At 44.0% G+C, this 21,054-nt stretch overlaps 1 protein-coding gene across 2 annotated transcripts in view; it reads right to left on the bottom strand.

Annotated features, from left to right (window-relative positions):
- Nucleotides 1–14,435: 14,435 nt before the first annotated feature.
- The window catches only part of CFAP410 (cilia and flagella associated protein 410), a 51,425-nt gene continuing 44,806 nt past the window's right edge, over nucleotides 14,436–21,054 (bottom strand). For both annotated transcript variants that reach the window (XM_075284857.1, XM_075284858.1), the window contains one exon: nucleotides 14,436–16,814. In XM_075284857.1, coding sequence (XP_075140958.1) covers nucleotides 16,692–16,814 — 123 coding nt within the window. In that variant the 3' untranslated portion in view covers nucleotides 14,436–16,691. The remainder of the gene's footprint in view (nucleotides 16,815–21,054) is intronic.

Raw genomic sequence — 21,054 nt, 5'->3', positions numbered from 1 at the left:
GCCATAATTACCAGGTAAATTTAACATGTCATTTTTACCACCATTGGAAAACCATACAAAAATCAAACTCAAACAACCCTATACCCCATAAAAAATTGCTGTGTTCCCCAATGTATTCTGCACAGTTTATATACGGCGCCATAGTATAAATTGAAATACCATCCAAACCTCAAACCAAATGCTAATTCTTATTATAAGCCTAAATGTATATGCAAAGTGGTGAAGCTTCCCAAGTTGGGTCAATTCTAAGGCCCGATTCACATCTGCGTTCAGTAATTCAAATGGGAAGTCCACATGGGGATCCCCCGATCGGATTACTGAATGCATTGGCTAGCGGTGAGCTTATGAAAGCACACGGACCCCATAGACTATAATGGGGTTCGTGTGTTTTCTGCACGGTGTCCGCATGTAACATGCAGACAGAAAAGTACTTCATGATGTACCTTCCTGTCCACATGACTCATACAGAGACTGCGCGGAAAGCACATGGACCCCATTAGGGAATATCAGTGATCAGCAACCTTCAACACTCTAGCTGTTGGAAAACTACAATTCCTTGAATTCTCTGTTCACCTTTATGGGTAATTGCAAGAAGAGCAGAGCAAGTATGCATGTTGGGTGTTGTAGTTTCACAATACTCAGCCTAGCCCCAGACAAATACATTACAGTTTAGACATTTCAATTCTCCAGAACGTGACTGTAATAGTAAACTTGTACAGAAATTAGGAGGTGCTGCTTTAACACATACTTAGTAAATGTTTCATTTTATACAGAATACAAAGTACTGAAAAAGAACTGTGAATTAAACAGTAATCTGGATTTGTTTGCACCTGATAATTTACCAATACATTAATCTTTCAGGCCAATTAGGAGATTGGTGTTTCGGTCCATTTACCAAGACAAGCAAAATAGTGTAGTGGCTGCCTATTGAAACAAATTACTAGAAGATGCTTATCAGCAAGCTACAGTACCTTTAGGGAGGCAAGAAGTAATTTTCTTCAGCTCAAATATGTGAATGTAATATTGACAGTGAGGAAACAGAGTAATTTAATTACAGCCCAGTCATTTTTCATTTCTTTGTAAAGTATATAAATAAATGATATGTCTAAGCTTTCTATAGTACGGGTGTGAAACAGGATGATTATTCTAGAACAGGCATGCTGCTACTTGTCAATATTAGAAACCTTAAAGCAACCATTTCTTTGACTGCATTTTACTTTCTTCCTGATAGCTGTTTGCTGTAGATCTTAACCTGTGCTATATATACTTCAGGGATACTCGAGCTGTCCTTATGCTGTTCGTGTAATAGGCAAAGAACTATGTACAGTATGAACCCAGCCTTGGGGGCTGCCCTGTTGTCATTTATCAGAGAAGTAGACATTTGGCTTGGGAACTTTGAGAAAACTGTCCTATTGAATAGAATTTCAGCTTACAATGTTGTCAGCTATGCATAATTCATGTAAAATTGCTGCAGAATTTAAAAGGTGTCTGGAGCTATACAGAAAAACAGCTTATCACTCAGGCAAGCTACCAGCTGTGTTTCTTTCTGAAGATTGCTGGCCACTGGGAATCTGCTTTTTAAAGATGGCCATACACAAGAGATACACTATCTGTATATTACTGCCAGATGCAATTCAAGTTAATAACATCTGTTGTTAAAGGGGCTCTATCAGCAAAATGATGCGTCAATAGCCTTTAAAAAGGCTATTCAGGCACCGCAAATGTTATTTTAAACCTCCCCCCAGTTTTAAAATAAAACCATACATATATGTAAATCATACCTATCATGCACAGTGGGGTGTCCTCCACGGTCCGACATCATCTTGCTGTCACGCCTTCCTCTTCTTTCTTCTTCCAGCGACGCCCTCCCTCAATCTTCTGTTCTTCCAGCAGGTTGTGTTCAAATCCCACGCTTGCGCAGTAGCGCTCCCTCCAAAGCGCTACTGCGCACGTGCCATTTTTGTTGTAGTTCTTAGTACCACTTAGAACTATGCAAGCATACTGTGTATGCGCAGTACGCTCACGAACTACTTCATTCTGGAAGAAAAGAAGATGAAGGCGAGGACAGGAGGGCATCGCTGAAAGAAGAAATAAGAGGAAGCCATGACAGCAAGATAACGTCAGACCGTGGAGGACCGCCCACCGTGCACGATAGGTATGATTTACAAATATGTTTTTATGGTTTTATTTTAAAACGGGGGGGAGGGGGGGTAGGTTTAAAATAACATTTGCAGTGCCTGAATAGCCTTTTTTAAAGGCTATTCATGCATAAGTGGGGCTCATACAGAGTAATTTTGCTGATAGAGCCCCTTTAATGTTATATCTAGACCACTGCAGACATCAGATTCTCAGCAGATTTCAACAAATTTAGCTTGGTCTGACAAAGATCTGCAGATAAATATCTTTTGTGTATGGCCAGATTTGGCCAAAAGGGCTTTGCATTCCATGGTTTTTCTTGCTCTCCTATTTCTTCATTGTAGATTCAAAAGTCATGAAAACAATGAAGGAATGCATATGGAATTAAGTAGTAAAGTAAAAAAAAAAAAAAAAAAGTGTTAAATCGGGACATGTTTTATATTTTAGATTCTTAAAAGTAGTCTTTTGCTTTGATGACAGCTTTGTACACGCTTGACATTCACCCAGTCAGCTGCATGAGGTAGTCACCTCAAATGATTATTAATTTACAGGTATGTCTTGTCAAGAGATTGTGGAATTTCTTGCTTTCATAATATGTTTAAGATCATCAGCAGAAGTAGGATTGGTACATAGTTGCTTAAAGAGTTTAGCCCTTTTCAAGTACTGGAGACGTTGACCCAGACACTGGTCTCCAGTCTAAGTAAGGTCTATTTGATAAGGAAAGAAAGTAATGGAGTACTGCATTAGATAACATGGGCTCCACATTCACCACGTTCATGCATCCTAAAACCAATAGAGAAGGTTTGGGATAAGTTAGACCAGAGTGAAGGAAAAACAGCCAACAAGTGCTTAGTACTTCTGGAAACTCATTTAAGACTCATTTAAGCTGAAAATCCATTTCAGTTGACAACTTCATGAAACTGATTGAGAATGCAAGGCTATAATCAAAAGACTGAGTAATGTTTGGTTCAGACAAATGAAAAGATTTATTATAGCATATTCACATTCAGAAAGTAATGTGAGCCCAACATAGAAGGTAACACAATGGCATATACAGACTGCTTAGCACCACCCCCAATGTGCATTTCGCTGGATATTTCTTCTGACCCCTAGAAGAAGAATCCAGCAAAACATGCATTGGAGTTTGTGCAAAATAACTTGAATATGTATATGAGTTTTATGTGGATATTTGGTGTTGAATTCGAAATTTATGAATTTATTTATAATTTATTTATTTTTAAAACACACATTTATACATACTGTATAATTTAAACATCTGTATGTAGGCCAAGTGGTTGATGTGCTAGAGCTCGATTTTGCAAGATCATTTTATACCATAAACAGCCTTGTACTAAAGCTATAGGTTCTAGGAGACACTGGGTGCAAATGTCAGAACTAATTAAAACGATTTTTAATTGAGAGACACTCATACTAGGTTATGTGGGGTATGACAAGGATCTACAGTATGTTAGGTCCATTTTAGTTTTTATTTCTCTAGTTACTTTGTGGATAGGATAAAAAACACATTCCTCTAATATGCATATTACAGGTGGTATTGCCCATTTAGTTATTCCTTTTCTATCTGGAAATAAATAGGATCTTTAATTGGGTCATATGTAGAGATGAGCGAACAGTGTTCTATCGAACTCATGTTCGATCGGATATTAGGCTGTTCGGCATGTTCGAATCGAATCGAACACCGCGTGGTAAAGTGCGCCATTACTCGATTCCCCTCCCACCTTCCCTGGCGCCTTTTTTGCTCCAATAACAGCGCAGGGTAGGTGGGACAGGAACTACGACACCGGTGACGTTGAAAAAAGTAGGCAAAACCCATTGGCTGCCGAAAACATGTGACCTCTAATTTAAAAGAACAGCGCCGCCCAGCTTCGCGTCATTCTGAGCTTGCAATTCACCGGGGACGGAGGTTTCCGTCCAGCTAGCTAGGGCTTAGATTCTGGGTAGGCAGGGACAGGCTAGGATAGGAAGGAGAAGACAACCAACAGCTCTTGTAAGAGCTAAATTCCAGGGAGAAGCTTGTCAGTGTAACGTGGCACTGACGGGCTCAATCGCCGCAACCCAGCTTTCCCAGGATCCTGAATGGAATACACTGTCAGTGTATTCCCGTATACCCGATATATACCCCGATACCCGTTCCAACGGTGTGCCCCCCCACCTTCACCCCAGAAATACCCTGCAAGTCCCCTAGCAATAGAATTGGGGCTATATACACCCACAATTTTTACTACTGGTATACAGTGCCATTGTCTGACTGGGAATTCAAAGAATATATTGGGAATACAAATACCCTCATTTCTTGCTACTGCCATATAGTGCCAGTTTCTGACTGGTAATTCAAAGAATATATTGGGGTTACGTGCACCCACAATTTTTACTACTGGTATACAGTGCCATTGTCTGACTGGGAATTCAAAGAATATATTGGGAATACAAATACCCTCATTTCTTGCTACTGCCATATAGTGCCAGTGTCTGACTGGGAATTCAAAGAATATATTGGGGTTACGTGCACCCACAATTTTTACTACTGGTATACAGTGCCATTGTCTGACTGGGAATTCAAAGAGTATATTGGGAATACAAATACCCTCATTTCTTGCTACTGCCATATAGTGCCAGTTTCTGACTGGGAATTCAAAGAATATATTGGGGTTACGTGCACCCCCAATTTTTACTACTGGTATACAGTGCCATTGTCTGACTGGGAATTCAAAGAATATATTGGGGTTATAAATACCCTCATTTCTTGCTACTGCCATATAGTGCCAGTTTCTGACTGGTAATTCAAAGAATATATTGGGGTTACGTGCACCCACAATTTTTACTACTGGTATACAGTGCCATTGTCTGACTGGGAATTCAAAGAGTATATTGGGAATACAAATACCCTCATTTCTTGCTACTGCCATATAGTGCCAGTTTCTGACTGGTAATTCAAAGAATATATTGGGGTTACGTGCACCCACAATTTTTACTACTGGTATACAGTGCCATTGTCTGACTGGGAATTCAAAGAGTATATTGGGAATACAAATACCCTCATTTCTTGCTACTGCCATATAGTGCCAGTTTCTGACTGGGAATTCAAAGAATATATTGGGGTTACGTGCACCCACAATTTTTACTACTGGTATACAGTGCCATTGTCTGACTGGGAATTCAAAGAATATATTGGGAATACAAATACCCTCATTTCTTGCTACTGCCATATAGTGCCAGTGTCTGACTGGTAATTCAAAGAATATATTGGGGTTACGTGCACCCACAATTTTTACTACTGGTATACAGTGCCATTGTCTGACTGGGAATTCAAAGAGTATATTGGGAATACAAATACCCTCATTTCTTGCTACTGCCATATAGTGCCAGTTTCTGACTGGGAATTCAAAGAATATATTGGGGTTACGTGCACCCACAATTTTTACTACTGGTATACAGTGCCATTGTCTGACTGGGAATTCAAAGAATATATTGGGGTTATAAATACCCTCATTTCTTGCTACTGCCATATAGTGCCAGTTTCTGACTGGTAATTCAAAGAATATATTGGGGTTACGTGCACCCACAATTTTTACTACTGGTATACAGTGCCATTGTCTGACTGGGAATTCAAAGAGTATATTGGGAATACAAATACCCTCATTTCTTGCTACTGCCATATAGTGCCAGTTTCTGACTGGGAATTCAAAGAATATATTGGGGTTACGTGCACCCACAATTTTTACTACTGGTATACAGTGCCATTGTCTGACTGGGAATTCAAAGAGTATATTGGGAATACAAATACCCTCATTTCTTGCTACTGCCATATAGTGCCAGTTTCTGACTGGGAATTCAAAGAATATATTGGGGTTACGTGCACCCACAATTTTTACTACTGGTATACAGTGCCATTGTCTGACTGGGAATTCAAAGAATATATTGGGGTTATAAATACCCTCATTTCTTGCTACTGCCATATAGTGCCAGTTTCTGACTGGTAATTCAAAGAATATATTGGGGTTACGTGCACCCACAATTTTTACTACTGGTATACAGTGCCATTGTCTGACTGGGAATTCAAAGAGTATATTGGGAATACAAATACCCTCATTTCTTGCTACTGCCATATAGTGCCAGTTTCTGACTGGGAATTCAAAGAATATATTGGGGTTACGTGCACCCACAATTTTTACTACTGGTATACAGTGCCATTGTCTGACTGGGAATTCAAAGAATATATTGGGGTTATAAATACCCTCATTTCTTGCTACTGCCATATAGTGCCAGTTTCTGACTGGTAATTCAAAGAATATATTGGGGTTACGTGCACCCACAATTTTTACTACTGGTATACAGTGCCATTGTCTGACTGGGAATTCAAAGAGTATATTGGGAATACAAATACCCTCATTTCTTGCTACTGCCATATAGTGCCAGTTTCTGACTGGTAATTCAAAGAATATATTGGGGTTACGTGCACCCCCAATTTTTACTACTGGTATACAGTGCCATTGTCTGACTGGGAATTCAAAGAATATATTGGGGTTATAAATACCCTCATTTCTTGCTACTGCCATATAGTGCCAGTTTCTGACTGGTAATTCAAAGAATATATTGGGGTTACGTGCACCCACAATTTTTACTACTGGTATACAGTGCCATTGTCTGACTGGGAATTCAAAGAGTATATTGGGAATACAAATACCCTCATTTCTTGCTACTGCCATATAGTGCCAGTTTCTGACTGGTAATTCAAAGAATATATTGGGGTTACGTGCACCCACAATTTTTACTACTGGTATACAGTGCCATTGTCTGACTGGGAATTCAAAGAATATATTGGGAATACAAATACCCTCATTTCTTGCTACTGCCATATAGTGCCAGTGTCTGACTGGTAATTCAAAGAATATATTGGGGTTACGTGCACCCACAATTTTTACTACTGGTATACAGTGCCATTGTCTGACTGGGAATTCAAAGAGTATATTGGGAATACAAATACCCTCATTTCTTGCTACTGCCATATAGTGCCAGTTTCTGACTGGTAATTCAAAGAATATATTGGGGTTACGTGCACCCACAATTTTTACTACTGGTATACAGTGCCATTGTCTGACTGGGAATTCAAAGAGTATATTGGGAATACAAATACCCTCATTTCTTGCTACTGCCATATAGTGCCAGTTTCTGACTGGGAATTCAAAGAATATATTGGGGTTACGTGCACCCACAATTTTTACTACTGGTATACAGTGCCATTGTCTGACTGGGAATTCAAAGAATATATTGGGGTTATAAATACCCTCATTTCTTGCTACTGCCATATAGTGCCAGTTTCTGACTGGTAATTCAAAGAATATATTGGGGTTACGTGCACCCACAATTTTTACTACTGGTATACAGTGCCATTGTCTGACTGGGAATTCAAAGAGTATATTGGGAATACAAATACCCTCATTTCTTGCTACTGCCATATAGTGCCAGTTTCTGACTGGGAATTCAAAGAATATATTGGGGTTACGTGCACCCCCAATTTTTACTACTGGTATACAGTGCCATTGTCTGACTGGGAATTCAAAGAATATATTGGGGTTATAAATACCCTCATTTCTTGCTACTGCCATATAGTGCCAGTTTCTGACTGGTAATTCAAAGAATATATTGGGGTTACGTGCACCCACAATTTTTACTACTGGTATACAGTGCCATTGTCTGACTGGGAATTCAAAGAGTATATTGGGAATACAAATACCCTCATTTCTTGCTACTGCCATATAGTGCCAGTTTCTGACTGGGAATTCAAAGAATATATTGGGGTTACGTGCACCCACAATTTTTACTACTGGTATACAGTGCCATTGTCTGACTGGGAATTCAAAGAATATATTGGGGTTATAAATACCCTCATTTCTTGCTACTGCCATATAGTGCCAGTTTCTGACTGGTAATTCAAAGAATATATTGGGGTTACGTGCACCCACAATTTTTACTACTGGTATACAGTGCCAATTTCTAACTAGGAATTCAAAATGCGCAAGGCTCCCGGAAAGGGACGTGGACGAGGCCGTGGGCGAGGTCGGGGGAATGGTTCTGGGGAGCAAGGTAGCAGTGAAGCCACAGGGCGTCCCGTGCCTACTCCTGTGGGGCAGCAAGCATTGCGCCACTCCACAGTGCCAGGGTTGCTTGCCACATTAACTAAACTGCAGGGTACAAACCTTAGTAGGCCCGAGAACCAGGAACAGGTCTTGCAATGGCTGTCAGAGAACGCTTACAGCACATTGTTCAGCAGCCAGTCAGACTCTGCCTCCTCTCCTCCTATTACCCAACAGTCTTGTCTTCCTTCCTCCCAAAATTCCGAAGCTTTACAGAACAATAACCCAAACTGTCCCTGCTCCCCAGAGCTGTTCTCCGCTCCTTTCATTGTCCCTCAACCTGCCTCTCCACGTCACGATTCCACGGACCTAACAGAGGAGCATCTGTGTCCAGATGCTCAAACACTAGAGTCTCCTCCATCTCCGTTCGATTTGGTGGTGGATGACCAGCAACCCACCCTCATCGACGATGATGTGACGCAGTTGCCGTCAGGGCATCCAGTTGACCGGCGCATTGTGCGGGAGGAGGAGATGAGACAGGAGTTGGAAGAGGAAGTGGTGGATGATGAGGACACTGACCCGACCTGGACAGGGGGGATGTCAAGCGGGGAAAGTAGTGTGGATGTTGAGGCAGGTGCAGCACCAAAAAGGGTAGCTAGAGGCAGAGGCAGAGGTCAGCAGCTTAGGCGAAGCCAGGCCACACCCGGAATCTCCCAAGATGTTCCAGTTCGTACCCAGTCCCGAAAAACTCCCACCTCGAGGGCACGTTTCTCGAAGGTGTGGAGTTTTTTCAAGGAATGCGCCGAGGACAGATATAGTGTTGTCTGCACAATTTGCCTCTCGAAATTGATTAGGGGCTCTGAGAAGAGCAACCTGTCCACCACTTCAATGCGCCGTCATTTGGAATCCAAGCACTGGAATCAGTGGCAGGCAGCAACGGCAGGACAAAGGCCGCCTGCCGTTCACGCCACTGCCACTGCCTCTGCCTCTGCCTCTGCCACTGCCTCTGCCACTGCTGACTGTGCTGGCGATGCACTCCAGAGGACGAGCCAGGACACCACTTCATCTGCCTCCGCCACTTTGTTGACTTCTACCTCATCCTCCCCTGGTCCTGTCTTATCTCCTTCTCCTGCACCATCAAAGGCACCATCAGGCGTTTCTTTACAACAACCCACCATCTCTCAGACATTGGAGCGGCGGCAGAAATACACTGCTAACCACCCACACGCGCAAGCCTTGAACGCCAACATCGCTAAACTGCTGGCCCAGGAGATGTTGGCGTTCCGGCTTGTTGAAACTCCCGCCTTCCTGGACCTGATGGCAACTGCGGCACCTCGCTATGCCGTCCCTAGCCGTCACTACTTCTCCCGGTGTGCCGTCCCCGCCTTGCACCAGCACGTGTCACTCAACATCAGGCGGGCCCTTAGTTCCGCGCTTTGCACAAAGGTCCACTTGACCACCGACGCGTGGACAAGTGCATGCGGACAGGGACGCTACATTTCACTGACGGCACACTGGGTGAATGTAGTTGAGGCTGGGACTGCTTCCCAAACTGGCCCGGTGTACCTCGTCTCCCCGCCTAACATTCCTGGCAGGGACACGAGAAGAACACCCCCCTCCTCCTCCTCCTCTACCGCCTCCTCCTCCGCCACCGCCTCCTCCTCCGCCACCGCCTCCTCCTCCGCTGTTAGATTGACCCCAGCTACGAGTTGGAAACGTTGCAGCACTGGCGTTGGTAGACGTCAGCAGGCTGTGCTGAAGCTGATCAGCTTGGGGGACAGACAGCACACTGCCTCCGAGGTGAGGGATGCCCTCCTCGATGAGACGGCAATATGGTTTGAGCCGCTGCACCTGGGCCCAGGCATGGTCGTTTGTGATAACGGCCGGAACCTGGTAGCAGCTCTGGAGCTTGCCGGACTCCAACATGTTCCATGCCTGGCCCACGTCTTCAACCTAGTGGTGCAACGTTTCCTAAAGAGCTACCCCAATGTTCCAGAGCTACTGGTGAAAGTGCGGCGCATGTGCGCCCACTTTCGCAAGTCGACAGTAGCCGCTGCTAGCTTAAAATCTCTCCAGCAACGCCTGCATGTGCCACAACACCGGCTTTTGTGCGACGTCCCCACACGCTGGAACTCAACGTTTCAGATGTTGAATAGAGTGGTTGAGCAGCAGAGACCTTTGATGGAATACCAGCTACAAAACCCTAGGGTGCCACAAAGTCAGCTGCCTCAGTTTCACATCCATGAGTGGCCATGGATGAGAGACCTTTGTGACATCCTACGGGTCTTTGAGGAGTCCACAAGGAGGGTGAGCTCTGAGGATGCGATGGTGAGCCTTACAATCCCGCTCTTGTGTGTTCTGAGAGAATCCCTGATTGACATCAGGGATAACTCAGATCACACAGAGGAGTTAGGGATAGCATCCGATCCGTCACAGCTGGAGAGTAGGTCCACACATCTGTCCGCTTCACTGCGTTTAATGGAGGAGGAGGAGGAGGAGGAGGAGGAAGAAGAGTTGTCCGATGATGTGATGGTGATACAGGAGGCTTCCGGGCAACTTCGAATCGTCCCATTGTTGCAGCGCGGATGGGTAGACATGGAGGATGAGGAGGAAATGGAGATTGAACTTTCCGGTGGGGCCAGAGGAGTCATGCCAACTAACACTGTGGCAGACATGGCTGAGTTCATGTTGGGGTGCTTTACAACCGACAAGCGTATTGTCAAAATCATGGAGGACAACCAGTACTGGATCTTTGCTATCCTTGACCCCCGGTATAAAAACAACATCTCGTCTTTTATTCCGGTAGAGGGGAGGGCCAATCGCATCAATGCTTGCCACAGGCAATTGGTGCAGAATATGATGGAGATGTTTCCAGCATGTGACGTTGGCGGCAGGGAGGGCAGTTCCTCCAGTAGGCAACCAAGTTCTCACCGGTCCACACAAACGAGGGGCACACTGTCTAAGGTCTGGGACACCTTGATGGCACCCCCTCGCCAAAGTGCCGCCACGGAGGGTCCTAGTGTCACCAGGCGTGAGAAGTATAGGCGCATGTTGCGGGAATACCTTTCCGACCACAGCCCTGTCCTCTCCGACCCCTCTGCGCCCTACACGTATTGGGTGTCGAAGTTGGACCTGTGGCTTGAACTTGCCCTATATGCCTTGGAGGTGCTGTCCTGTCCTGCCGCCAGCGTCCTATCTGAGAGGGTGTTCAGTGCAGCCGGTGGCATCATCACTGACAAGCGCACCCGTCTGTCAGCTGAGAGTGCCGACCGGCTCACTTTGATAAAAATGAACCACCACTGGATAGAGCCTTCATTTTTGTGCCCACCTGTGTAAAGCACCCCAACATGAAACTCCATGTCTGTACTCAACCTCTCCAATTCCTCCGCATCCTCATACTCATCCACCATAAGCGTTGCACAATTCTGCTAATACTAGGCTCCCTCCAACATGATTTCCCCCAACTCTGCTGGTTAGAGGCTCCCTCCACCCTGATTTCCACCAACTCTGCTGGTTAGAGGCTCCCTCCACCCTGCTTTCCCACAACTCTGCTGGTTAGAGGCTCCTTCCACCATGAATTTGCCCAAACTGGGCTGTTTAGAGGCTCCCTCCACCATGAATTGGTCCAAACTGGGTTTTTTAGAGGCTCCCTCCACCATGAATTGGTCCAAACTGGGCTGGTTAGAGGCTCCCTCCACCATGAATTGGTCCAAACTGGGCTGGTTAGAGGCTCCCTCCACCATGAATTGGTCCAAACTGGGGTGGTTAGAGGCTCCCTCCACCATTAATTGGTCCAAACTGGGCAGGTTAGAGGCTCCCTCCACCATTAATTGGTCCAAACTGGGCTGGTTAGAGGCTCCCTCCACAATTAATTGGTCCAAACTGGGCTAATTAGAGGCTCCCTCCACCATGAATTGGTCCAAACTGGGTTTTTTAGAGGCTCCCTCCACCATGAATTTGCCCAAACTGGGCTGTTTAGAGGCTCCCTCCACCATGAATTGGTCCAAACTGGGCTGGTTAGAGGCTCCCTCCACCATGAATTGGTCCAAACTGGGCTGGTTAGAGGCTCCCTCCACCATGAATTTCCCAAAACTTGGCTGTTTAGAGGCTCCCTCCACCATTAATTGGTCCAAACTGGGCTGGTTAGAGGCTCCCTCCACCATGAATTTGCCCAAACTGGGCTGTTTAGAGGCTCCCTCCACCATGAATTTGCCCAAACTGGGCTGGTTAGAGGCTCCCTCCACCATGAATTTCCCAAAACTTGGCTGTTTAGAGGCTCCCTCCACCATTAATTGGTCCAAACTGGGCTGGTTAGAGGCTCCCTCCACCATGAATTTGCCCAAACTGGGCTGTTTAGAGGCTCCCTCCACCATGAATTTGCCCAAACTGGGCTGGTTAGAGGCTCCCTCCACCATGAATTGGTCCAAACTTGGCTGTTTAGAGGCTCCCTCCACCATGAATTGGTCCAAACTGGGGTGGTTAGAGGCTCCCTCCACCATGAATTTGCCCAAACTGGGCTGTTTAGAGGCTCCCTCCACCATGAATTGGTCCAAACTGGGTTTTTTAGAGGCTCCCTCCACCGTGAATTGGTCCAAACTGGGCTGGTTAGAGGCTCCCTCCACCATGAATTGGTCCAAACTGGGGTGGTTAGAGGCTCCCTCCACCATTAATTGGTCCAAACTGGGCTGGTTAGAGGCTCCCTCCACCATTAATTGGTCCAAACTGGGCTGGTTAGAGGCTCCCTCCACCATGAATTTGCCCAAACTGGGCTGGTTAGAGGCTCCCTCCACCATGAATTGGTCCAAACTGGGGTTTTTAGAGGCTCCCTCCACCATGAATTGGTCCAAACGGGTTTTTAGAGGCTCCCTTCACCATGAATTGGTCCAAACTTGGCTGTTTAGAGGCTCCCTCCACCATGAATTGGTCCAAACTGGGGTGGTTAGAGGCTCCCTCCACCATTAATTGGTCCAAACTGGGCTGGTTAGAGGCTCCCTCCACAATTAATTGGTCCAAACTGGGCTAATTAGAGGCTCCCTCCACCATGAATTGGTCCAAACTGGGTTTTTTAGAGGCTCCCTCCACCATGAATTTGCCCAAACTGGGCTGTTTAGAGGCTCCCTCCACCATGAATTGGTCCAAACTGGGCTGGTTAGAGGCTCCCTCCACCATGAATTGGTCCAAACTGGGGTTTTTAGAGGCTCCCTCCACCATGAATTGGTCCAAACGGGTTTTTAGAGGCTCCCTTCACCATGAATTGGTCCAAACTTGGCTGTTTAGAGGCTCCCTCCACCATGAATTGGTCCAAACTGGGGTGGTTAGAGGCTCCCTCCACCATGAATTTGCCCAAACTGGGCTGTTTAGAGGCTCCCTCCACCATTAATTGGTCCAAACTGGGTTTTTTAGAGGCTCCCTCCACCATGAATTGGTCCAAACTGGGCTGGTTAGAGGCTCCCTCCACCATGAATTGGTCCAAACTGGGGTGGTTAGAGGCTCCCTCCACCATTAATTGGTCCAAACTGGGCTGGTTAGAGGCTCCCTCCACCATTAATTGGTCCAAACTGGGCTGGTTAGAGGCTCCCTCCACCATGAATTTGCCCAAACTGGGCTGGTTAGAGGCTCCCTCCACCATGAATTGGTCCAAACTGGGGTTTTTAGAGTCTCCCTCCACCATGAATTGGTCCAAACTGGGGTTTTTAGAGGCTCCCTCCACCATGAATTTGCCCAAACTCTGCTGGTTAGAGGCTCAATCCACCCTGATTTTCAAAACAAATGTTGGTGCCAACCTCAACTTACTACAAGGGCCAAATTCACTGCTGGTGACAAGCTCTCCTCACTGCAAGTGCCAAATACACATGTTTCAAGGTGTTTTCCTACTGTCAGAGAGGTGGTATTGAGTGTGTAAAGTGTGTAGTTGTTAGGCTGTGATGTTGGGGTAATAGAGGGTCTTTGGTGTGTTAGATGCCCCCAGACATGCTTCCCCTGCTGTCCCAGTGTCATTCCAGAGGTGTTGGCATCATTTCCTGGGGTGTCATAGTGGACTTGGTGACCCTCCAGACACGGATTTGGGTTTCCCCCTTAACGAGTATCTGTTCCCCATAGACTATAATGGGGTTCGAAACCCGTTCGAACACACGAACATTGAGCGGCTGTTCGAATCGAATTTCGAACCTCGAACATTTTAGTGTTCGCTCATCTCTAGTCATATGAGCTGATTTTGGCCTACTGAGAATAATATATCTGTCTGTATTCTGCAACTGTATGATGATCTATTCTACATAGGTTATAGAGAAGGGCACAAGCTGCTAGTGTGTCACCACTACTAATGCTAGGGCTCCCATAATGACGGCGATCTGCATACTGTGTCAGGGCATAACAGGATTGACAGAGAAAGAGAAATCCACAAACTGCTGTTGACCAGGCAGGCTCCTATAATGATTGAGGTCAACACAAAATCCTGAGGCATTATGGGATCAAAAGAGCATAGAAAAAGAAAGATCTAAAAACCAAGATGGCATCTGATCAGAGAAAAGAAACTGAACTGCAGGGATATGAAAACTTATATACATTATACATAAAAAGCCTGGACTGTGGAAGATAATAGGTGAGAGGTGCAGGGGTGGAAAATGTTTTCGCTTCTTTAAAGGTCATGAATGATTGAGAAGTTAATGATGTACAGTCATTGGTGAAACAAGCTTCATATAAGGGAGAAGAGAGGAAAGGTCAGGAGTGCTCAGTAGAAGTCACAGCAGCATTAGGCAGGGAGAGAGCACGATCATTTCAACTCCCACGTATTCCAGGAGCAAAGGCATCTCTCCAACCTTACAATCCAGCCTGTTGTAACCCATCTCTGGCCAAAATTATTAATTATTAAGGCTTAAAGCAATAGGCAATGAAGTCAGGAAACTCAGAAATTCCTACGCTGAGGATCGATCTGGACAGACAAAGGGAATCTGCTCTATTAACAAGAAAGCAGCAGACTCTAACATTACAGATCACTTTTTCAACTCTGTAGTGGCATCAGCCATCTTCTTCAGAGTGGCCTGCTGGGGGAGAAGCATTCCAGCCAGGGATAGGAATAGGCTCGACAAGCTGATTAGAAGGGCCAGTTCTGTCCTGGGGAGCCCCCCTGGGCCCAGTGCAGGTGATGGGTGACAGAAGGTTACTGTCCGTGGTGAGCTCCATGCTGGAGAATGACTCCCATGCATGAGACTGTGAAAGCGCTGACTAGTACTGTCAGTGACCGACTGCTTCACCCCAAGAAAAGGAGCGCTATCGGAAGTCTTTCCTCCTCACTGCGGTTAAGCTGTACAACCAACACCGAGCTAAGTGAAGATCACTCCATACAGAGAAGTGAAAGATCCTTCAGTTATGATATCCCTTCTACTATTTTTTACTTTTATCTTTTTACCTGTCACTGTAATGCCTCTACCATGGAGCTTTTGTATTATTATTGTATACTATTGTATTATTATTGTACACACTGAATTTCCCAATGGTGGGACTATTAAAGGATTATCTTATCGTATCTATCTTATCTTATCACTTATTACACTCTTGCTAAAATGGGGTAATACAGACGTAAATACCTTCATTTTTTTCACGTTTGCATCAAGTTTAACCTCTCATGCACTAGTTATTTTCCATAACCTCAACTATGGCATGCTTCTATGAAGCAATTTGAAAGTGGGTCCTTATCTCTGAAATGTAGCTCATCGGAGTCTGTGGTTAGGTGGGAACTCCTTTAGAAGCCCATTTACTTCTTTTATAAACGCATTTGGCTAATTTGTTAAAATGTCTGAAATAAAAATGATCTTTGTTATCCTTAGCAACCAATTACTGTGCAGATTTATGATATATTTATCAGCTTTTGTAAGAGTTTCAAAAGCAGAATACATTTTCTATTCAAGGTAAAAACTAAACAAAAAACAAGAGAAAACAAAACAGACGTTTAGTCATCATTCCCGATGCTGCTTTAGCGATAAGAATTTGGCTTATTTTGCAAGTATATCTAAATATTTCAAGTGTGGATAAACTTTCTTACACAGGGAATAGCTTTTATCACTCTGTACATCAATGTGGTGTTGATGAATAAGCAATGAGCCTAGAGATATAGCCTTTAATAAATTCTTTTTCAACTTGAAACATCGGTGTCTAAAAATATACATCAGTTATCTTCCACAACCATAGATCTCTTACTGCATACATTTTCCTATCATTTATGAAATGTTTAATGGACACAAATAGCAAAATGATTTGCACTTACACGGTGCGGTGCGTAATCCTAGTTTACGGTGCAATCTCTGATTTTCCTTAAGAAGTGCTAAGCAAAGCTAATTTTGCTCATCTCAGAGTGAAGCATTCATCATGATGTATGCAAAGACTGATTGTTGACTAGATTGCAGTATGCAATTGGAATGTTAAAGTTCCCAGCATGCACCTGCCTCCTCCATGCTTTCATCTCTATTGCTGGAGTGCTTTCCTCTGTAGCTGGTGAATCCGATTCTCTGCAGTGCTTTGAACTATCTCCAAACTTTCAGTGTCCAGATCCTTCAGAAGCAGCAACACCGCATTCAGGACGTTGTTCTAAAGCAATGACAAAAAGGGTACAAATATTTTTCTTAAAGGGGTTTTCTGGAATAGAAACTTTAAAAAATAGCCACCTCACTGCTCCTGTTTTGCTCAATTCTCGCCCCTCTCCAGGAAATGGCCACTCAGCCAGTCTTTGGCAGCAGCTTTGACCCATCTAAGTCACGAATTGGCAGAATGGCTTTTCATGTGTCAAGAGGGGTAAGGAAGCAAAAGCCAGAGGAGGTCCCAGACAGTTGAAACGGGAGCAGTGGAGGAGCCATTAGTATTGGATTTCTTAACCATTTATTAGCATGTTCTCAAATTATTTCCTCAGCTGAACAACCCTTTAAAAGATCGAATGAGTCATGTAATGAAGATATTTCTAAAAGAAACATAAAATATACATCCACAATTTTACAAAAAGTCCAGAATTTGCATTGACGATAAGAAGCACTTAATGTAATGACAGTATTGTATATTTAAAAAGAATAAGCAAAAAAAAAAAAAATTTATGTACCAGGAAGATGTAAAATGTATTTATTCTGTGAATTATGCAACACTGAATGCTAAGCTATTTTCACAGGACTACAAGATGCTTTGCCATCACTGACTATTGAGGATCTTCCCTATGGCTTCAAGTTTATTCATAAAGCAGAATCTCTGTTTATGGGAGGCTAGCTTTTACCCGCGACTTCGTCTGCGGTGATTTGAGAATTGGACGGACACAGACGTGTGAAACTGTAAAAGTGCTTTAAAAAGTTTGGTGGGCTAGCAAATGTGATGTGATGTGTTGTATTGTGTATGTAGTGATACAGACAATGTGATGTGTTGTATTGTGTATGTAGTGATACAGACAATGTGATGTGTTGTATTGTGTATGTAGTTATACAGACAATGTGATGTGTTGTATTGTGTATGTAGTGATACAGACAATGTGATGTGTTGTATTGTGTATGTAGTGATACAGACAATGTGATGTGTTATATTGTGTATGTAGTGATACAGACAATGTGATGTGTTATATTGTGTATGTAGTGATACAGACAATGTGATGTGTTGTATTGTGTATGTAGTGATACAGACAATGTGATGTGTTGTATTGTGTATGTAGTGATACAGACAATGTGATGTGTTGTATTGTGTATGTAGTGATACAGACAATGTGATGTGTTATATTGTGTATGTAGTGATACAGACAATGTGATGTGTTGTATTGTGTATGTAGTGATACAGACAATGTGATGTGTTATATTGTGTATGTAGTGATACAGACAATGTGATGTGTTGTATTGTGTATGTAGTGATACAGACAATGTGATGTGTTGTATTGTGTATGTAGTGATACAGACAATGTGATGTGTTGTATTGTGTATGTAGTGATACAGACAATGTGATGTGTTGTATCGTGTATGTAGTGATACAGACAATGTGATGTGTTGTATTGTATATGCAGTGATACAGACAATGTGATGTGTTGTATTGTGTATGTAGTGATACAGACAATGTGATGTGTTGTATTGTGTATGTAGTGATACAGACAATGTGATGTGTTGTATTGTGTATGTAGTGATACAGACAATGTGTTCTATTGTGTATGTAGTGTTACAGACAATGTGATGTGATGTGTTGTATCGTGTATGTAGTGATACAGACAATGTGATGTGTTGTATATGCAGTGATACAGACAATGTGATGTGTTGTATTGTGTATGTAGTGATACAGACAATGTGATCTGTTATATAGTGGAAAGCTATATGTAAATGTGAGTGAGTACAGTGAGGGCTACTCCTGAGGTGACAGTAAGGAGTGTGCAGGCAGGTTGAGGCAGGAAATGCCAGGCAGTGTGTGTGAGTCTATAGCTGGGGCTAGGAGTCCTGCTTTTGTGAGTCTCCTGCTAGGAAGCCATGTTGTTTAGTGGCACCAAAAGTAGCCTGTGACTCAATCCCAAGGGAAAACTATGTTTGTGGAAAATTGCACGCAAATCCGTCCAGGCGTTTTAGCGTGATTGAGTAACAAACATCCAAACTTACAAACATCCAAACACACAAACTTTCACATTTATAATATTAGTAGGATATCTTAACACTTCTTCCATCTGTACAGATACAGCCAAATCATTAGCTAACAGGTTGAACACATACTACATTGTTAAAATGGTATGGCTGGCACAGCTATGCTATTAAAACACTTCTAAAGGTATACCTTTATTTTTTAAAAGTTTCTAAGTGATTTCTGGCTTTCTCTGGGAGCTCCTGGCATCCTCTACATTTATTTACATGCTTCCCTAGCTTCCTGCTGTCTTAGCCTACAACTCCCATAAACCACCTCTCACACCCCTTCCCTGTTTCTCTAGCTAGCCCTTGGACTATTAGCGCTATATATCTACCTAACTAACTCAGCCCACCTACATCCCTATCATACTTACCTATCTTCTGTGTCCTGGAAATCAGTTTCTTCGGTCACGCCAGCATCTTCTTCTGAGGACTTCTTCACTTCTGCCGGTGAGTGTACATTAAAGCTTTATTGCTCAGGCGCCGGCAGAAGCAGAGGAAGTAACAATTCGTCCCAGAAGAATGAAGATAGGCAAGTATGATGCGGGTGGGATGGTGGGGGAGAGTATTGGTTTTGCGTCGTTTCTGGAAGCGGAACGTCACCAGATCATCAGAAAATATGCCTGGGGCAGACACATGACTGCCCCAGATATATATAGTTTTTTTTTTATCAAGTCAATTAGAGGTTAGGCAGGGGGAGGGAGTTTAGTGAATCATTTTTAATATATACCGGACAACCCCTTTAATATAGTATGCCATGCTACATGAGTGTGAACTTAAACTTTGCTACATCTGTCCAAACTCACTAGTAGAACAATATGTCAATGCAGAGTTAGACCTCAATGAGTGGTCAACATGTGGTTAACCAACTATGAGAGCCGACTGCACCAGCGCGCAGCCAATTTTTTGTGGCCGCTTACTACAAGAGCTCACTGTGCATGCGTAGAAGATTGAAAGCCAGGCCGGAAGATGACGCGTAGAGGCCGGTTCCTGAAGAAGATGGAGGCGGCGCTGGAGAGTTCTCTTGCAGCATTGGGGACGCCCACAGTGCTGTTTGAGCGCTGGGGCCCACCCCTAGTGCTGCGAGAGAACTCATTTACATAAAGACGGAAAATGGAATACTACTGAATGGCGAAGCGGAGAAGACATCTAAAGGTAGGAGAAGAATAGCCTTTCTTAAGGCTATTCCTACGTGTTAGTTAGAAAAAAAGGGATTCTAATGATAGGATCCCTTTAAAGGTTTATTTTTATATATATATTTTTTTTAATATTGATAGCCTATCCTTAGGACAGGACATCAATATTAGATGTGTGACGGACTACACTGTCTGATCAGATCTGGAGGGAAGAGGGGTCTCAGGGACAGACCATTGCAGATCTAATATTTATGACCTATCCTAATGTTGGTCCATCAGTATTAGAAAGTAAATAACCCTTTTAAGTTATTTTTAGTTCCTGATAAACAGCTTTAACCCCTTCCCGACATGCGCCGTAATAGTACGGCGCGTGTCGGGTCTGTAACTATGGCGACCGCCCGGGAGCTGGGCGGCCGTCATAGCCGCCGGGTGTCTACTGCTTTAAGCAGTAGACAACCGGCTCTAATGCCTCCGATCGGTCCCCGGACCGATCGGAGGCATTAACCCCTCCGGCGCTGCTGTCAAAGGCGCCGGAGGCGCCATCTTCCCGGCGGCGCATGGGCGCCGCCATTTTGGCAGGGATCGCCGGCTCCTGGAGCATGCTCCAGGGCCGACCCCCCGTTGCCATGACAGCCGAGAGCCTTGTTAAAGGCTCCCAGCCGGTCTGCAAATTCTCTCTTTTGCAGGCTGGTGTATACAGCCTGCAAAAGAGATGATGATTTTTTGCAATGCATTAGCATTGTAATGCATTGCATTAGTGATCAGACCCCCTGGGGTTCAACACCCCTAGGGGGTCTAATAAATGCAAAAAAAAAATAAAAAAAAAATTAAAAAAAATATAAAAAAAATATAAAAAGTATTAAAAGTTCAAATCACCCCCCTTTCCCTAGAACAAATATAAAAGTAGTTAAAAACTGTGAAACACATACATGTTAGGTATCCCCGCGTCCGAAATCGCCCGCTCTACAAATCTATAAAAATATTTTTCCTGTTCGGTAAACGCCGTAGCAGGAAAAATAGTCAAAAGTGCCAAACCGCCGTTTTTTCACTGTTTTAATTCTGATAAAA

This window comes from Leptodactylus fuscus, chromosome 8 (genome assembly GCF_031893055.1).
Source record: "Leptodactylus fuscus isolate aLepFus1 chromosome 8, aLepFus1.hap2, whole genome shotgun sequence".
NCBI lineage: Eukaryota > Metazoa > Chordata > Amphibia > Anura > Leptodactylidae > Leptodactylus > Leptodactylus fuscus.
Note: the sequence above shows the minus strand (reverse complement) of the source record. Positions and strands in the feature narration are given on the sequence as shown.